This window comes from Diplotaxodon limnothrissa, linkage group LG23 (assembly GCF_057381915.1).
Source record: "Diplotaxodon limnothrissa isolate DT_005_m linkage group LG23, D_limnothrissa_male_GT1.1, whole genome shotgun sequence".
Taxonomy (NCBI): Eukaryota; Metazoa; Chordata; class Actinopteri; order Cichliformes; family Cichlidae; genus Diplotaxodon; species Diplotaxodon limnothrissa.
This window is the reverse complement of record NC_140617.1, coordinates 49,692,146-49,711,652: the sequence shown is the minus strand read 5'-3', so window position 1 is coordinate 49,711,652 and position 19,507 is coordinate 49,692,146. Positions and strand designations below refer to the sequence as shown.

The 19,507-nt window shown below is 41.3% G+C and overlaps 2 protein-coding genes and 1 non-coding gene across 3 annotated transcripts in view; all 3 read right to left on the bottom strand.

Moving 5' to 3' along the window:
• The window catches only part of dhrsx (dehydrogenase/reductase (SDR family) X-linked), a 22,348-nt gene extending 7,225 nt beyond the window's left edge, over positions 1–15,123 (bottom strand). Inside the window, exons 1-3 of the mRNA XM_085347704.1 lie at positions 14,992–15,123; positions 2,760–2,867; positions 19–87 (exon numbers count right to left, since the gene is read on the bottom strand). Of these exons, the coding sequence (XP_085203830.1) occupies positions 19–87; positions 2,760–2,867; positions 14,992–15,091 (277 nt within the window). The 5' untranslated portion in view covers positions 15,092–15,123. The remainder of the gene's footprint in view (positions 1–18; positions 88–2,759; positions 2,868–14,991) is intronic.
• LOC146609018 (E3 SUMO-protein ligase ZBED1-like) lies at positions 4,513–15,033 on the bottom strand. The gene is made up of 2 exons (XM_085347703.1): positions 14,992–15,033; positions 4,513–6,766 (listed from the first exon to the last, which is right to left on the bottom strand). The coding sequence occupies exon 2, from the start codon at positions 6,739–6,741 to the stop codon at positions 4,678–4,680; it is 2,064 nt and encodes a 687-aa protein (XP_085203829.1). The 5' UTR covers positions 6,742–6,766; positions 14,992–15,033; the 3' UTR covers positions 4,513–4,677.
• A 526-nt stretch (positions 15,124–15,649) lies between the features above and the next one.
• Positions 15,650–15,757, bottom strand: LOC146609016 (U6 spliceosomal RNA). Its single transcript, XR_014905155.1, has one exon. It is a non-coding gene; the product is annotated as a U6 spliceosomal RNA (small nuclear RNA).
• Positions 15,758–19,507: the final 3,750 nt, after the last annotated feature.

The window sequence follows — 19,507 nt, the reverse complement described above, 5'->3', positions numbered from 1 at the left end:
CCGTGTTACTGGACTTACCGGTTCCTTCGGTCCCTTCTTCGTGAATCTTCCTAACAGCTGCTGCACCTTCTTCTCTCTCATTCCCAGCTGGAGATGATGAAGATCAAAGAGAGGCTTGGTGGGCAGATATCCAGCAGCTGATCCACTCAATGCTACAGCCTACACTCGCTAACAAAACCTTTGGTACGACTGATACTAATGAACACTGGAGAAAAAGCCAATCACAACGCGTCTATCAACAGGGGAAGGTAATATTCTGGTATTTTAGTCCGTCGTCATCAGGATGATGGAGGTAATGAAAAAATAATCTAGAGCAGGGTTGTCAAACATGACGCCCAGGGGCCAGAATCGGCCTGCCAAAGACTCCGATGGGGCCCACTGGATGGTTTTGGAATATGTTTAGGAAGTTATAGATTTTGGACTTTTAGCTGTATTTTCATGGGTTTTACAGCTTTTCCTGCTGATGAACACCAGTACCATGACCATTCATAGTACACCACAGTAATTAGATAAACAATAATTAAAAGACAGAAGAATTCATGTGGATTACTCTCCTGGGCGATGAGACAGCAGAACTTTCTATAATTTTACACATTTATTTGTGAAACAGATTTCTTTCAATCACTACAGCAGCATCTTGTAGTAAAAATGAGACGTACTGTTGAAATTGGACTTAAGGGGGTTAAAGGTGTAGTTTAGCGTATTTAAGCTGACTGAAACGAGGGCATCACTGATTCAGCCCACTTAAGATCAAAATGCTGTACGTGGCCTGCAATATAAAATGAGTTTGACATCCCTGCTCCAGAGTTAGGGTTTGCAAAGTTTGTATGTTAATGTCTTTTCAGAAAGAATTTATTGTTGGAATTCTCATTTTGTAACAATCTTTAATCAGTAGTAAGGTGGCATGCATTGACACCAGGAACATTTAGTTATCCCTATTGTGCTAGAAAAGTTAAAGATTTTAAATCCAAGTAAAGCGCTCAGTTGGTCCTGCATGAACTGTAGATTCATTCTACAGGCTGGGCCATTTATAAGGATACAGCGTAATAACATGGGAATGGTTGGTGATATTAAAGTCCTGTTTGTGGCACATTAGTATATGTGAGGGGGCAAACTCCTCAAGATGGGTGGTGACCATGGTGGCCATTTAGAAGTCGGCCATCTTGGATACAACTTTTGTTTTTTTCCATAGGAAGAGGGTCATGTGACACATCAAACTTATTGGTAATGTCACAAGAAAAACAATGGTGTGCTTGGTTTCAACGTAACTTTATTCTTTCATGAGTTATTTACAAGTTTCTCTTTGGTCACAGCCATTGACATGTCGAAGAGGTTAACACGTGAGGAGCGGATCGAAATTGTGTTGATATCTGGTGAACGCAGTAACCGGGTCATTGCAGCAGGTTTCAATGCAAGACCCCCTACGAGACCACCCATCTCCCATGCTACAGTCAGCAAACTGCTTGCTAGGTTTCGTGAAACTGGTTCAGTGTTGGATTTGCCAAAATGTGGACGCAGGAAAACTGTCACTAATGAAGATGTCTGTGAAGGTTCTCAGTCATCCAGGTCATCGTAGTCAAAGTTGAAGACGTTTCACCTCTCATCCGAGAAGCTTCTTCAGTTCTAAGGTCAAATGGTGGAGAGTCCCAGATATAAACCTAGTGGGAGTTTCCCCCCACAGAGGGACAAAAGGACCCCTGATGATCCTCTAATCGCCCGAGCCAAGGTGTGAAACTGGGTGTGGGTCACAATCAGCCAGAGTTTCGGGTGAGTTCATTGTGAAACCTGGCCCCACCTTATCATGTGATTTCCTGAGGTCAGATGGCCCAGGATGTGAGTGGGCGTTAAGGCGTCTGGGAAGGATCTCAAAACTGGATTATAGATGACAGAGAGTTGGTGTCGTAAGCCCCGCCTCTGTTCAAAGATGGTCGCTCACAGTGGACATAGATGCTTCTTTCACTCCTCTTTCAAACCATCTGTCCTCTCTGTCCAAAATGTGAACATTGGCATCCTCGAAAGAGTGACCTGTGACCTTTAGATGCAGATGGACTGCTGAGTCTTGTCCTGTGGAGGTGGCTCTTCTGTGTTGTGCCATGCGCTTGTGAAGTGGCTGTTTGGTCTCTCCGATGTAGAGGTCTGGGCATTCCTCGCTGCACTGTACAGCATACACCACATTGTTAAGTCTGTGTTTTGGAGTTTTTCACCTGAAAGACAAAACTCCAGACTTAACAATGTGGTGTATGCTGTACCTCCACTTGAGGAGTTTGCCCCCTCACATATACTAATGTGCCACAAACAGGACTTTAATATCACCAACCATTCCCATGTTATTACGGTGTATCCATATAATTGTCCCACCCTGTAGATCACTTCATTTTCATTAATACATTTAGCTGGCCTGTGGGCTACACTTTGAGAACCTAGGATCTACTGCCAGTGCAGATATGAAGCATTCAGCTCCATATATGGAAAGATTCCAGTGCTGTTTTGTGCAAGTCATTCAATAAATGAATATAAAAGGTCAAAAAGTTCATATTAAACACAGCTGCTGTTTAGTTCCATAGACAACATACAAAATATTTATAGCTCAAGTGGGCAGTAGGTTCCTTTTTACATAGTTGTACACACAGTTTTTGAGACCAGAGTCCCAGCCTGCGGGACATCTGAAACAATGCAACTTTAAGGCACTGCCACAACTAAGAAAAAGTATAGAAAGGGGAACTGACTGAGTGAAGGCATGTGATCGGACATTAGCCTACCTATGATAACATGCATGCCAAGGCTTGCCAGGTGTCTTGCTGTTTCAAAACCAATTCCTCTGGTACCCCCAGTCACAATGGCAACCCTTCCATTTTGCTTGGGTAAGACTGTGTAGGAGGAGAGAGGGGACCACATAAGAACATTGCACAATCTTTCATTTAAACTCTGGCGAGGTTCAGTAACGATGAGGTTTAAGACAATGCTGGGACAAAAGTCTTCCGTGACTGATCTATTAACAGTCATCTGTAAATATGCAGCAGCAACACAGCATTCGAAGAATCAACAGAACAGAATTACAGTGAGTGCAGATAAGGCTATACACACTTTTGTAAGTCAGGTGATTTACAAGAAGCTTTTTCTATAGTTACTCAGCTGGTTTTGTATAGAACTTAGAAACATATCTGAACTTAATTATGAATGCAATGACATGTCATTCTACTTGACTGCCACTGGGAAATACAATGACCAATTACCCAGGCCAGTGACTGACATTTTTTAATAGTGTAATGAAGAGCATGACATGTGGATTTCTTAGATCAATTTTCACAGAACCTTTCTTGTAGCGCTCGTTAAGAAATAAATACCAGTTACTCTGCTTTGTTTTGCTTGTAACCCAGGAAAACAGCAGGAATATATGAAACCTATGAAATGCACCGCTCCAGAACAGACTGGTGAAATCCGTTTGTATGACTGCATTGCATTTTCAAATATTGAACATTGTTCCCATGCAAAGTGAAGACATCAAGCAGCCAGACAAGCAAAACCTTTACTCACATTTATTATCAGTCAGTTCTGCAATATGTGGACAAGTATTTACAAAGTACATAGCCTGAATGACACTTGAGGGGACAAAAGGACAACTAAACATCAGAGTATACTAGGAAGTCACAACAACTGATCGGTGAGGTAAGATGCGCCCAACTACTATCAAAGGTTTCTGTAAGTCTGCCGAGGCATTCGTCCCCCAACATACAAACCGGAAGATTTTCACATGGTTAATGAGTTTAAAATATTCTATTTTAATCTGTACCATGATCTTCTCCTAACCATTGCAATGTAGTTTTGGTACATAAATCTCAACAGCAACTGAAAATTAAATTTAACAGCAAATAAAACATTGTTGTTTCAGACTGTCTAAACTGATCACCCTAGTGGTATTTCTTAAGAGATATTTATGAACCAATAATTCACACGTTTCCTTATCACATAATATCATGTTTAAATGTATGAAGTTTAAAGAGATATAATTAATCATTCCAACATTGGCTTGTGGTACATGCAGTGTCACTTCACTGGTGGGAAAGGAGTCTGATCCTAAGCAAGCGAGTGACGGCGACTAGATAGTTAGGCTCACCTCAGTGCACAGCTTGGGCACTGGAACCAGTTTCCTGGCCTGTACTCTGTTCCACTCTGTACTTACTCTAAATGAAAAAGAGGATGGCAGAGTGTGCTTGTAGCCCTTACTGTGGAATTTCCATGCCCACATGGGCAGCAAATGTTTTACCTGGAGAGGTGTGTTTGTGCACTACGCTCCCCCACCGAGATGTGTACAGGTGAGACCATCAAGCAAGACTTTGGGAATGGCCACAAATTTAAAAAACAAAACAAACAAACAAAAAACAGCTGACACATTTATAATAAAGACAAAACACAATATTGCTACATAAACGATAAATCTTTCTTCTGTAACCTTCCACTTCATTTTAATACAATAGAGTTTCTGTGCAGATTTTGAATGCATAAGGACATCCGCTCTGTAAAGGAGAAATGTGTTTACAGCAGTTAACTTAAAAGCTAAAGTGTCCCATATGTTATAAAGGCTGAAAACGTTGTCCCTTTATGCCACCAGTGGCTTTTCAGCCTTTAGAACCTCAGCCTTTAGCAAAGTAAATAAAGTTCTTTCAAACCTCAGTCACTTTAGTGCTGAGCCAAACTAGAGTTGGTTTCCAAAACAGTTTCAAATTCATCCTCACAGGGTTCAGGCTCATAGTAGCTCCGAGAGTTCTCATACAGGAAAACCTGCATATCCACTAGAGCTGAAGGTATGCGGTTTCTTTTCCCAGAAAGAAAAGTACCTGATGAGCTGAACAACCTATGACAAGGAACACTTGTGGCAGGAACGCACCAATACTTCTGGAGCACCTTAGGAAGTGTGGGGAACAAAGGTGCATGGTTCGACCACCAAAGCAAAGGGTCTTCATTCAGACCTAGAACCCTCTGTGACTTGTAGTTGCTCAGCTCCTCTACTACTTGAGCATGTAGCTCCTCCTGGCTCTGGTCTGCATCTGACTGGCAAAATATGGCAGCCAAAGGGTTGTCTTGAACTGAAGTGCTGGCAGAAGATTCACCCAGAAGTCCCAGTTTTTTGCAAGGTGGCTCATCAGACACCAAAGAAGAATCATCAAGGCCCGATCGCTCCGAAATCTGCTTCTCAAGGATTGCTTTGGCCTCTTCAATAATAATACTCTCAACTTTGGAGCGTTCTTGGGTGGAAAGAAAAGGCAGTTTCTTATAACGAGGATCCAAAAATGTAGCAATGTTGAGGAATGTTGCGATCTCTTGGGATAACTGTGAATTCTGTGAATATGTGCTTGACAAGACCTTGGAGATGAGCTCTTTGCTCATGCTGATCTCTTTGAGATCCCCTTCCTTAATTTTGAGGGTGGTGTTCAGCAGCATATGAAGGACAGGTCTCACCATGCTAATGGTTGGATACTTACAAGAAGTGATCATGTTTGCCACAACTTTAAAGGGCTGGAGGACTTCAATCAAGCCCTCCAACAAGGCCCAGTCAGAACCACTGAAGGTGAAATGATGGCTACTGGAACTCTCTATAAGTGTCATACTTATAACAGCCTGTTGCTCTTTCAGTCTTTGTAGCATTGCCAATGTACCAAACCATGACCTGTCCTGGTCTGTGATGAGTGTACACTGAGCAAGGCCATGTTGCTTCTGCTTTTCTCGTACTGTATACATTGCAGATTCTCTATAATGATCGACAAGCTTGCGGCAGCATCCCAAAAAGCCACTCACTCGTGGCAGCTGGAAGGCTTCAGCCATTGCATGATTGATTGTGTGTCCAAGGCAGGGCATTTCCACTGTCAGATCCAGGAGGGAGCATGCTTTCACCACATCCACCGAACCATCTGTGGTAGCCCCAATGACTTTATGAGTTATCCCCCACTTCACAAAGGCTTCATACATGGCTCTGGTGATATTCTCAGCTCTGTTGTCCTCTTGTACTTCAAAAGTTTTAAGGCATTTGTTGGTCACCGAGAAGCCAGATGCACTGTTGTAATTGATTGAATGCACAGAAAGTGAAATATATGTTCTGTTTTGTGTTTGGCTTTGCCACAGATCTGTAGCAATGCCACAATTCATAACTCCACTTAGCTCATTAAAGACCACATTTTGGGTACGGCAGTACATTTGAGGAACCATTTTGGCTGCGAGGTCACTTTTGCTTGGAGGAGAATATCCAGGGTCGACAATACCGATTAAATTCTTGAACGTAGGCTCTTCAACTGTACATACAGGATATAACCCCTCACAAATGAAGTTGATAATAGCTACTGTCAAATCATTGTGTCGTTTGTTTTCAGAGTCTAAGCTCTGCCTTAAATAGGTTTCCTGGGACTGCTGCTGTGAAACTGTAGGCTCAGTCTTTATCCGAGAAAACGCCGTAGCAAAAGCTTCCCGCATCTGATCTGTGTTGCTTTTCACAAACTCACTGAACTCTATGGGATGGTTCTTTTCAAGGTGGTATGACAAGTTTGAGGTGTTTCCGGAGTAGGCAATTTGGCTCATACATACACGACAGTAAATCCTTTTCCAGTGTAATATGCAGCCATCTGCATCTGTGTCAAAGCCAAAGTACTTCCACACTTTGCTTTTGGCACGTGGGTGTGCGACCAGATTGAGGCCTGAGCACGAAGGTCCTGAACTTTTACCCTCCATTGGCTCCTTAGGTATAAAGTCCATCAGGATGGCTTCTCTTATCGAGAACCTAACAAGAACAGTGAAATAAACATTTGATTTTGGTGATAAAAACATTTTAAGTGTTTGAGAACTGGATTTTACAATTCTCCCAACAAGTAACATGCAAATGAGCAGATAAAATATCTGGCTAAGATAGGAATTTGCATGATGGTTACCACTGATACTGAGGTTTGCACAAGTAACCCTAACATAACAATGCCACATGAGACACTACATGTACACTATGCAATCCTGCTCTCAAAACTGACAGATTTAACACTGCCTCTGAAGCTGGATTTAAGAAATAACTGTTTAAAAGTTCACATTTTTAGAACTGGTTTAGCACCATCTTGAGTTAGTACAGAATATCAGGTCACCAGGTTGGTTGGTTATTTGCAACTGATAGACCCACATTAGATTAACAAAAACTCGTTGTTGCAGCCAGGAGTAATTAAAAAAAATTACCCTTTGAACACATTTTTTAGTTTTAGTATTCTTGTTTTCGTCACTAGCTTACATAAACTTATAGAAGTCTGTTAACCACAACCAACCAACTCTGTGATGTCACATCCTGTACTGGCACAGGATAGTGCTAAGCATGTTCTAAAACCTTTAAGCACTTATTCTTATTTAAGTGTCACATCTATGTCAGTTTTTGACAGCGCATCCTCCATAGTGTAAATTAACCTTTACACAGTGTTTCATGTCCACTTTAAACCTACCTTCAATAAGTCGATTATGTTGCTGCCCTTTTAGGTCGCCACCAGAAATATTAGTCAATTAAACAAATTACTCATATCTAATTTGTTTACCACATCATTTAACTGCTGGTTTTACTACACTACGGTTCCACCCACAACTATTTGGCAGCCACATCGTATCTAACTCAAGACCAATAACAGCCAAATGGAGCTGCAGTTCTCCAATATTTGGCTGTACAAAATAAATGTTTGTGAGTCAGAGTACTCAGACATAACCATTTAATTACAGGAATGACAAATTATAAACAGGCATATTAACATTAACCTTAAGGAATGAAGGCTATCGGTTGCAAATACTGCTAAAGCATGGCGCATTTAATGTGTGTGAAATGCTGTTCACATTCCAAAGTGGCACATGTGACGTGACACGGTCAATTCACACGCTCTTCAGCCGAATCCTTCAACTACGTTCACGTTCTTGGAACCAAATTTCAAGTTTGTGTAATGGTTGTTTAGCCCTGGTGAAAATGACTGCCACAGGTCGCGCTAATTATATAAACACACTTCTCAAACAAATTAAAGGGACACTTTTTAATCAGAGTACAGCACTAAGTCAATTAAACTTCTGAGACATTGATATGGTCAGTTAAGTAGCCGAGAGGATTGTCAATCAGCTTCAGCTGCTTTGGCATTATTGAAATTAATAACAGAAAAAAATACTGTTTAACTTTGTGGCCTTCTATATACTTCCTCTTCTATATACATTTCCTGTTGGTTACTGGGACACTTTGATTGCACTACTTTAGTACTGATGACTTTTTATAAATTGAGCACAATATACACAGTTTTTTTTTCTCATTTTTGCTATAGTTTATATATAAAAATAAATACATATCAAGAACAAAGTTATGAAAACAAAAAATTAATTTTAGGTGGTTTGAAAGGATTTTGTGCAACCTTTTATTTATAAATTGAGGTCTACATCTAGAAAAATGGCTTTCAGTTTCTTTGTGGTTTTATTGCACTTTTTAGCAATTTATTTAGTTACTATGAACTAAAGTTGATAAAATTAGGATTAATAAAAAAAAATGTAATACTGATGTAGAACAAATTCCATCCATCCATTCGCTTCCGCTTATCCTTTTCAGGGTCGCGGGGGGCGCTGGGAGGAAGCTGGAGTACCCGGGGAGAACCCACGCAAACACGGGGAGAACATGCAAACTCCACAAAGAAAGACCCCGGCCTGATGGTGGAATTGAACTCAGGACCTTCTTGCTGTGAGGCAACAGTGCTAACCACCGTGCCACCCATGTAGAATAAATTGAAATGCTTAAATAAAAAATAATTAAAAAAAACATAGCACTACAGCTTGTAACAATGCAAAGATAAGCTCTGGTGGCTTTTGGTGGTGGTTTTATCGTAGATGATGAAGAGTTAACTAGAGACTAACCGACTGTTGCTGTCATCAGTAGTTGGTACCAGACACACTAGTTGCTTAATTTAATTGTTAAAATTTTAATTGATGCCCAATACAGGTAAATTATTGTGTCCATCTGCCATTTGGTGGCAGCCATTTGTCACCAGATGCCACAAATGGTGAAATGGTTAATATTGGCCTGATGTTTTTGTCATATATAGCGAATATTAGCTTCCACCTTTCCTGGATGGGCTTTCAGTCATTTGGGAAGGGTTCAGAGTATAGCTGCTACTAGGGCTGTTCGATATAACCATATATATCTGATGACGATATAAAAACGTCCATCGTTTCATTCTACGCTATCGTTTGTTTCGTGGTGTCGCAAAATAAACTGTTTACGGCAATATTTTTTCATGGTTTTGATGGTCACTGTAGGGGCTGTATTAATTTCTTCTTTCTCTTATATTTAATATAACCACACTACGGACGGACAAGCGCCTGTTTTTATGCGTTGTCGTTAGCAACAACGACGGTAACAGCATCGCATGTCCGCTTGTTTATGTTCCACATAAACCTTTCACAATAAAGCTCAAGATCCTGTTGAGACTTTTCAAAATAAACTGAATCACGTGAAAGAGCAGATTATTTACGGATGAGAAGTAAAAAGAGCCGCCAGGTGCTAAAAAATAAACCTCAGACTCAAACGTTAGAACAGGCTTCTCCCCGCAGCACGCCGTGTAAGAAATACTCACAAAGAAAACGGCGCCGTTACAACTTGTGTCTAAAAATGTATCGTTTCATGCATCAGTTAAAACACTCGACTCCAGCTACACGACGCGCAGCTGGAAACACTTCACGCAAGTCGAGCTGCTCGAGATTCACAGAATTTACAGGAAATGTTACATTTCTGTGATTTATATCGTTATCGGACGATAGATGTCTGATATCGGGATATGAGGTTTTGGTCATATCGCACAGCCCTAGCTGCTACTGCTCCACATTGAAAGGAAACAGCTAAGGGTGTCCTCTTCTGGATAAGGTGTTCCAGCCCTGCATGTCCTACTGGGAGGAGGCCCCGGCGTAAACCCAGGACACACTGGAGTGTGTGTGTGTGTGTGTGTGTGTGTGTGTGTGTGTATCTGTTCCCTGGGAACATCTTGATGTTCCTTCAGATAAGATGGAAGAAGTGGCAAGAGGGAGGTCTGGGCTTCCCTGCTGCTGTCCCTGGGACAGACTTCATGAGAGTGGCCTGAGGGTCCGAGGTCCTCCAGCGGATTATGTGCTTACTGTTTGGCCCTGTGGAGCCTAATTAGCATTTGCCATAGAATTTTGGAATTGTCACGTCCACTAGTGGGGCTCTGTGGTTTTCAAAGCAGCAGCCGTAGTACCTGCAGCACTCAGTACACGTGAAAGATGTAAAAGGGTCTGGAAATACTGCGGAGAACGTGCAGCATTCGGCCGTGGGTCAGTGAGAGTTTGGTAGGGTATATCCATGGAGCAACGCACCGATCTCTACAGGCTGGATAACAGCACTCAGACTACCCTAGACCCACTGTCAAACCCTATGCAGTTAGTTCTAGGTCCCACCTGCTGCAAGGAAATGCTCAGTCTTGTGTCATTTCTATCAACCCACTCCATATCAGTATAGATTTATTTCCCCATTGAGACCTGATGTGTTTTCAAAGTGTTCCTTTAATTGTTTTGTATCATTATTATATTATGATGTAACAACAATGAGCTGAAGATTAGAAATATACATTCCCTTGAATTTTTTTAATTGAAAATTGCCGATACATTATAACTACATTTAAAAAAAGAATAAGAAACAATATTTATATTGTGCCAATATAGTCTGCCCTGGTCACTCCATCTGTGACCAGCTGAGCCGGAACAATTCTTCTTCTATCCAGCTACAGTTTGCTAGCTGCCACAGCAATGATTACCCAGCAATTACCTGATAGCCACTGAACTAATAGTTAAGTGTCTAATGTTAATGTGTGCATCATCCAGGTTAACATTTATGATAACTTCAATGTTGCTGAAACGGGAGCTTTACAGACCTCTAACATTCCTCTTAAGCTGTTTGTATCAATATTGATGCAAAGTATCGTAATTCTGTATTCATTTTCGTATCAATAAATACTGGAGTAACATTTTTTTCTTGACAATCCTACTGTGTAGATGTCTAAAGCCCCGCCTCCAACCTGAGCAGTCTCTCAGATAAACTCATCTCTAATCTAGCACACATGATTACAGATGATTTATTGCAAATATCCAACAAATCTTGATTTCGTCACCAGTAACACTGATGTTCAGAACTACAATAAAAGTCTGTTTTTAAAAGTGAATATTTGGCTCATTAAATCAAAGGCCAATCAGTTTTGATCTTTTGTAATGCTGCTGGATATTCCCAAAAAAAGGAATGCAACAAATCTGTCATTAGTCACGCACTCGGTGAGATTATGTGGGTATAAAACCCAGATCTGCATCTCCAGAAACACTTCCCTCTTTGTCTTACAGTGTAATGCATTAGTGATTTTCCACTCTATGGTCACATGCTTTATTCACTAAAATTAAATTACTAACACTGCTCCTTTGATAAATGGGTTTTCAAAAACCTCTAGCTGTAACTCCACCTGTCTACATACTTTTGCTATGATTTTGAAAAAACAAATAAAAACAAACATTTTCTGGCGATGAGAAGTTCACCTGAAAAACCACCTCAGTGTAGGGAATGGAAAAATGAAACACTGGGTTAGATCATGGTGAAGTCAGCTGTGTAAGTCCACTATGGAGCAGCAGTGGTCACACGTGGCAGCTAATCACGGGTACACAAAGATCTGCTGGAGCTCACAGCACGAATCACTGGGATCCTTTCAGATATGTTAAAGTACTACAGCTGATGTTCCCCTGCCTGCTGAACTCCACTTTAACCCAGGAGTTCTGTCTGGGTTAAAAATAAAAGTTTGGATTCACATATACTATTATTTCATTACATGTTATATAGTGGTGCAACGGATCACCGTTGATCCATAATACGAACCGATCCCACTCCACGGTTCGGTACACACATGATCCGAAGATAGGAAACAGAAGAAAAACAAGTATGTGTAAGGTGGCGTGGTGGGTCTGTCAAGTGGTAGTTATGGTTAGCGCTAGCAGTCCAAGTGGAGGAGCAGAGGAGTTTAACACCCGCCGGCCAGCCTTCTACCTTTCTACCTTTAAAAACCCGCCTTCCAGCCAAATGGCTGGTAGGCTTTTAGCTAAGCTTTAGCTTCAGCCAAGTGGAAGCTAAATTGGCTAGTCATTCATATGTAAATTAGGTTGTTACCTGGGAATTCTGGAGGGAGGGGAGTGGGGGTGTGTGGATGAGGGGGTGGGGGAGCTGCTAAAAGCTGTGAACTTCCTTTTGTGTTCGTCTTGATGCATTCTCAATCATCCAGGGAAATAAATCTCCAAAAGTCACCAACTTGGAGTGTTTCAGTTTGCCATCTTAGGGAGAAATCAACACACGTGGGTGTATGTCCTTTGTTGCTGAGATTTATTGATAAAAACAGTACAAAAAACCAACCATTTGTACACATATTTACAAATAATAATAAAAAGTGAGTGAGTACATTTCAACATTTTCAGCAATCACTCACAATCCTGGCACTGCCATGGTATCTGTAGTCTGCATTTACCACATGTGTGTCTGTAGCAGTGAACACATCGCACAGTGGCATGATTGTTCTTGCAATTGTGTTTGACCTGACACATGGCTCTTTTTCCAGGGCTCGGTGTGGAGGGTTGTGTCCGAAGCAACTGTTCTTTTCTTGCCTTCTTCGCAGCTACATGAGAGTGAGCCAACTCTCTTGCAAGCTCCACCAGGAAGTCCACCCGTCTTTCCTTCGTCCCGGAGCATGCTTGATACAGCACATGTGCATTCAGTGCTGCCATGTCAATCATGTTATAAAACACGGCAACTGGCCAGCGCCGTGTTCCTCTGCGGACAGTGTACTCCCGAACCATCTGGTCCATCACATCCACGCCACACTTTGTTTTGTTGTAAAGGGTGACCGTGTTTGGCTTCCTTTTGGTAGTGTTATCAGTCTGAACCACGCTGTGCATGCTGCTAAGAATATAGACTGTCTTCTTCCGTTTGGCTACAGATACACATGTGGTAAATGCAGACTACAGATACCACGGCAGTGCCAGGATTGTGAGTGATTGCTGAAAATGTTGAAATGTACTCACTCACTTTTTATTATCATTTGTAAATATGTGTACAAATGGTTGGTTTTTTATACCGTTTTTATCAATAAATCTCAGCAACAAAGGACCTACACCCACGTGTGTTGATTTCTCCCTAAGATGGCAAACTGAAACACTCCAAGTTGGTGACTTTTGGAGATTTATTTCCCTGGATGATTGAGAATGCATCAAACTGAAACACTCCAAGTTGGTGACTTTTGGAGATTTATTTCCCTGGATGATTGAGAATGCATCAAGACGAACACAAAAGGAAGTTCACAGCTTTTAGCAGCTCCCCCCCCCCCCCGACAAACAAAGAGGCAGTTGGCAGTTAGAAATTAGCAATCATTCACACACCCCCACTCCCCTCCAGAATTCTCAGGTAACAACCCAATTTACATATGAATGACTAGCCAATTTAGCTTCCACTTGGCTGAAGCTAAAGCCTAGCTAAAAGCCATTTGGCTGGTAGGCGGGTTTTAAAGGTAGAAAAGCCAACTGGCTGCTCTCGGGGGCTCTAAGTTTGAGCAGCCCTTTGCTGCCCAGCCCGACCGGGCTAAAGCTATTACAGAAGCTGTTGGGGTGTTTAGCTGCAGACGGGAGGCCGTATTCTGTTGCGCAAAACAAGGGGTTTAAACTATGATGGACGTGCTTGAGCCACGCTGTGATATCCCGTTTGCGTCCACTTCAGTGGCAACATCGTTCCAAGCATGTATGAGCAGGAAAAGTTTAAAGTTATGGCTGAACTGTCCCAGGCATCTTCTGTTACCCAACTACTACAAACGGGTGGAGCTCCAGGGCAACGGAAAGCTACGTGACCGCTCGTTATATCACAGCAGAGTGCGATATAACGAGCGGTGTGTATTACTGCAGGGTCGACCTTACATTATAAAGCGCCTTGAGGCGACTGTTGTTGTGATTTGGCGCTTTATAAATAAAATTGAATTGAGTGGTAGATACAAAGACTGTACTGCCCCATATTGTACCATCATTTTTTTTATAATTGCGTGGAATGAGTCTTGAGCTGAATGTTTTTAACAGGCAAAAATACTTCAATAAGTAAATGTTACATTTTTGTCTTTTTTCGCAGATCCGTAAAATTGATCCGAACCGTGAGATTTTGGATCCGTTGCACCACTAATGTTATATAAATATAGTTTAGTTCGGACTAAAACAGCTGGTAAAACATGCTTCAGAGAGCCACTTCTTATGACCTCTGTCACAGTTTTAATGGGCCCAGGCTGTTACAGCTCCACAGGTTTTTCTTTGCATTTGTAAAGACAAAGCGGCTCTCATGTCACACCTTTACCACAGTGCCTATGAGCTCAGTGGGGTATGAAGCTTGTCCCTGGGGACATTAATGCACGTCAATAGAAAAAGCATAGAAACGTGCGTGTAAAGGTCAGTGCATTCACCATCACAGGAAGTGTACAAACATGAATCAGTGTAAGAAATAAAAACAAATGATTGATAATGAAAATTAAATGAACCTCCTTTGAAAACAGGATTGCTCTGATGCGATCTGAGTCCCCTTTGTGTCACAGCCCGCGCAGGAGCCCACGAGGAGACGGACTCACCGTAAGAATCATCTCAGTTTAATCTCATCCCAGCATAAAACCGTTTGCGAGTTAGAAAACGCTACTTTAACTGCTGTTCAGCCGCAAACACACGCACCGCACGGCTCTGGCAGAAATCACATCTTCCTCACACTATCGATCGGAATTACGGACTAACGAGTACTTCAAACTCTCCGTGTCCTGTTCTTGCAGCTGACCGAGCAGTTCTATACCTGCAGGCGCTTCTGTCGACGACGACACGACATCAGTACCGCACATGGTGACAAATATGCATCAGGCACAAACCAGCAGACACAGAGCTGTGTAAGAGAGAAGCGGGACTGACCTGGGAGCGTAAAGGAGCGGTTGAAAATTTGGTAGAGAAGAACTTTAATTCCGCATAAGTACAGTTTGAAGAGAGGCACCAGCACCGACTGAAGAGACATCCTTCTGCTTCCCACACCGAAACGCTTCCGAGTCCGAGTGCGCTTCCGTTAATGAGTCCGTGTGGACGCCTCACTGGGATAAGTCTGTCAGTGGTTCCGCCCTCAAGAAGTTTTGACGCAAAGAGGGCGGAACCAAATGAGCTGAAACGCATTTTCTCCGCTAAAGCTGTGAACAGTGTTTAGTTTGAACAGCCACGTCAATGCATCTGCTGTCGTTATGTCAACAATAATAACAGTATCGGTACTTTGTAGTTTCTGATGAAGAGGCTGTGAGCTGTTTGGTGGCCTTATTCAGACGGTATATTTATTGGGCCATAGCAGCGGGGTTAAAGTAGGGGCAGAGATGAGGTGCAGACCCGCCACATGTCTATTGGTATCAACATTAACAACAATGAAAATAGAATACACAATAAAACAATATGTCCCAGTGGGGGGACAGGGGTACCTTGACACAGAGCCTCTGAAGCATAGTGTGGTTTGTTTTTTGTCACATGCACTGGAGCTTCACAGACCGTCACTACTAATAACTAGGTTACACATCAGCTAAATGTCAAAGTCATATTTTCCACCAGCTTAACGAATTTGCGTGTCATCCTTGCGCAGGGGCCATGCTAATCTTCTCTGTATCGTATCCAATTTAGCGTACGCGCTTGCCGAAGCAAGCACACCAGCTTAACCAAACTCGCCATAGTAACCGAAATTTCTATTCCTTGGCAGACAATAACCAGCTGGAAGAAATACAGACAATAAAAACATGTAAAACTTGCTGTATTAGTGAGGCTCAGATATTTTCTGTTGTTGCTGAGGGAGCTTTACTGTGACACGAGATTGTAATCTATCACATGATAGTTTAGACTGAAACATCTTTCTGAATGACTCAATTCTATTCAATTTTATTTAAATAGCACCAAATCACAACAACAGTTGCCTCAAGGTGCTTTATATTGTACAGTAGATCCTACAATGATAGAAGATACAGAGATATTTGTTTTATAAACGCGAACACTAAACATGGACCGATCCGATATTACGTATCGGTATCGGTCCGATACTGACCTAAATTACTGGATCGGATATCGGAGAAAAATAAAAAATGTAATCCGATCCATTAAATATCACGAAAGCACCTCACAAAACTTGCAACACGCCGTAACTCGCCTCAGAACGTTAGCACGTCGGAGCAGTATGCATCACGTGATAGAGCGGCTGTGGCATGCGGGACCTGTCGGTGGTCTGGATAGCATGTGGAGCTTCGCTAGCAACCCGGCATTTCATCTCCGACAAAGTTACCCCGAGAGAAGTAAAGCAAGTGTGTAAGTCCATCTCTGAATGTTTGTAAAGCATTCCTGCGTTAAGCTTACCAAACGATATATGGAGCGACTGCCTCCTCTTGCTGCTACTTCAATCATGAAACTGCTTAACGATCAGCTGATCGGCTTTTCTGTCACGAGTCCGTCTCTCTGGTTTGTTTTTGGCCCACTTTGCACCAGAAAGAGGAAACCAGCGGCTGAACAACAGCAGCACATTTAAGCTTGATCAGCTGTTGTTAGAATGTATTTATTATTACTTTCTACTCGAGGATCTTTTTCTACGTAGCTGACGCTGGTAACTGTGCAGGGGCGGATCTAGCAAAGTTTAGCCAGGGGGGCCGATAGGGCATGAACAGGGAAAAGGGGGCACAAAGACATACTTTTCTTTCTTATTCTCATTTAAAATGTCGAGCTTTTAATAAATAATTATCTGACACCCAAAGTTTTAATTTGATGCAAAATGAATAGAAGTCCATTACTGTATATAGTAACTATTAAGTCTAATATATATACCCTAGTAAGCTATAGTACTTTTTCCTTTGGGAAGGTACCATCTGTGCAGTCTGCAATTTTGTTGAAGAAAGATGTTGAATCTATTTAATATTTCTTGAAAAATAATTGATTTCTGTGCATTTTCTTTCACACTGCATCAAATTAAAGTTGATTACGTTGATTAAGCATCATGAGGTGGAGCGTGAGGGGTGGTTCCCTATTTTTTATTTATTTATTTTTGTTGTTGCTGGGAGTTGGAACCCTATTAGTTAGGTTGCTTAATATTTACGCTAAGTACTCTTTAAAATACCAGAATAGGGAGGATGGTGTAGGTTTAAGTTTATTAGATTGATCAGTATTGCTGAACTATGAAATTTTTTTTTTGCATACAGGTATAACAGAATAGCTTTAGTGTAGTTGTTGTTTTAAACTTGAGTATGAACTTAAACAAAATGCAGCAAGATATTTAAAAAACAGTTTTGTTGATTAAAACACACTATATCGGATTCATATCGGTATCGGCAGATATCCAAATTTATGATATCGGTATCGGACATAAAAAAGTGGTATCGTGCCATCTCTAGTTCACACAGAAAAGCCTCCATGGACATCTAGTTTATCTCTCAGATAAACTCATCTCTAATCTAGCTCCTCCTGGTTCGTTCCAACAAAAGCACACATGATTACAGATGATTGATTTATTGCAAATATCCAACAAATCTTGATTTCGTCACCAGTAACACTGATGTTCAGAACTACAATAAAAGTCTGTTTTTAAAAGTGAATATTTGGCTCATTAAATCAAAGGCCACCGTAAAAGGCCAATCAGTTTTGATCTTTTGTAATGCTGCTGGATATTCCCAAAAAAAGGAATGCAACAAATCTGTCATTAGTCACGCACTCGGTGAGATTATGTGGGTATAAAACCCAGATCTGCATCTCCAGAAACACTTCCCTCTTTGTCTTACAGTGTAATGCATTAGTGATTTTCCACTCTATGGTCACATGCTTTATTCACTAAAATTAAATTACTAACACTGCTCCTTTGATAAATGGGTTTTCAAAAACCTCTAACTGTAACTCCACCTGTCTACATACTTTTGCTAACAAACAGACATTTTCTGGTCTTCAGCAGATTCATTCTCCACATCTTTGGCTGTAGTTCAGCAGGTCACCTATTAATCACATGCTTGGTGTTTAGCCTACCACCTACACTACAATAAAACTGAAATGGCTATTCAGTAGTGATGGCCTAATGAAGCTTGAGTTAAGTTTTCAATACAGTCTGCTTTGGTGCCATCATTTTGGCAAAAACATGAAACGCAGCTTGAATCTACAAGTTCAATGAACTGCCCGCTCTCAGAGCTCAGTTAGCAGGTTCTGTTTGATATAATGTGACCGTTCTGAGTGATCATTGAACATGGATTTGATTGAACAATGATGTGATGTCCACTCGACTAATGAATCATTTTAAAGAAGAAACCTTCCTTGTTTGATCAGGTGTCTTGCTGTGTTCTCCCTTTGCTTGATGAAATTTGTAAAGATAACAGATAAATAAAACATTACATATATTACAGTACAAGACGCTGTTATAATAGGTTGGGAGTAATGCTTGTGCTGTGAGGTCCTTGTAATCGTTACAGTTACATTTATATATAACATATTACAGCTTATTTAGTCTAGTTCTTCTTTATGTTTGTGACCTGGGAGCAGAATTGCTTATGAACATATAAACGTTCATAGAATTTATTTTTTAAATTCTAATTATAATCAGCTTCAATCTGAAGAAAAAGAAGGAAAATCTATTTCTATTTTCTGTTGCCTACATTGTAAAATATGTACAGTCAGGAGGGATTCAGCAGGCTGGGGTTGTAATGTCTCAGTGTGGTGAAACAAATCATAACAGAGCTCCAGCAGATTTTTTTAGTGTACAGGCTGTGATCAGCTGACCTGCTGCTCGCTGTGGATGTACACAGCTGAATTCAACCAGATGTGAGCAGATGTTTCATAAGCGGTCCTGGCTGATTTCATCCTTTACACTGACTGTTTACGCTGTCTTTATATTAGACACTATACAGTTGGTGTGAAGGTGGAATTCAGTCAATGGATCTCAGCATCATCAGCTACAATGTATATTAATCTCTGCTACACTTGATGTAACCTAACGATGAAACCACAGCCACTGTGCACCAGTCACACACTGTCCTTTACTTTAAATCCATCACAGTGCAGCAAACTAACCTGTTTGTCCTGCGCTAACCTGCAGAGGATTTTCATGCAGCCTTTACAAAACTGTTATTCTGCCTCAGTTTGTTTAGCAGCAGGTTTCACAATATGAAAAAACATAATGTCACATGTACAGACCCAAGAGCTGATTTAAAAACATGACGACTTACATGTGAGCTTTACATTTCTCCTGATCATCCTTCCCTTTAAAGCTCTCTTCTTCCTCTCCTGTCTTTCTTATCTTTCTCCATCTCTGAGTGAGGTTAGCTCTTTCTTTTCTCTTCCTGTGAAATAAGCAGCTGGACCTTTTAGCTGGCAACACACTGTGAGACAAACTGCACACAAACAGTTTGTGTGCAGTTTGTTGAGCTGATAGAAACGTTGCATC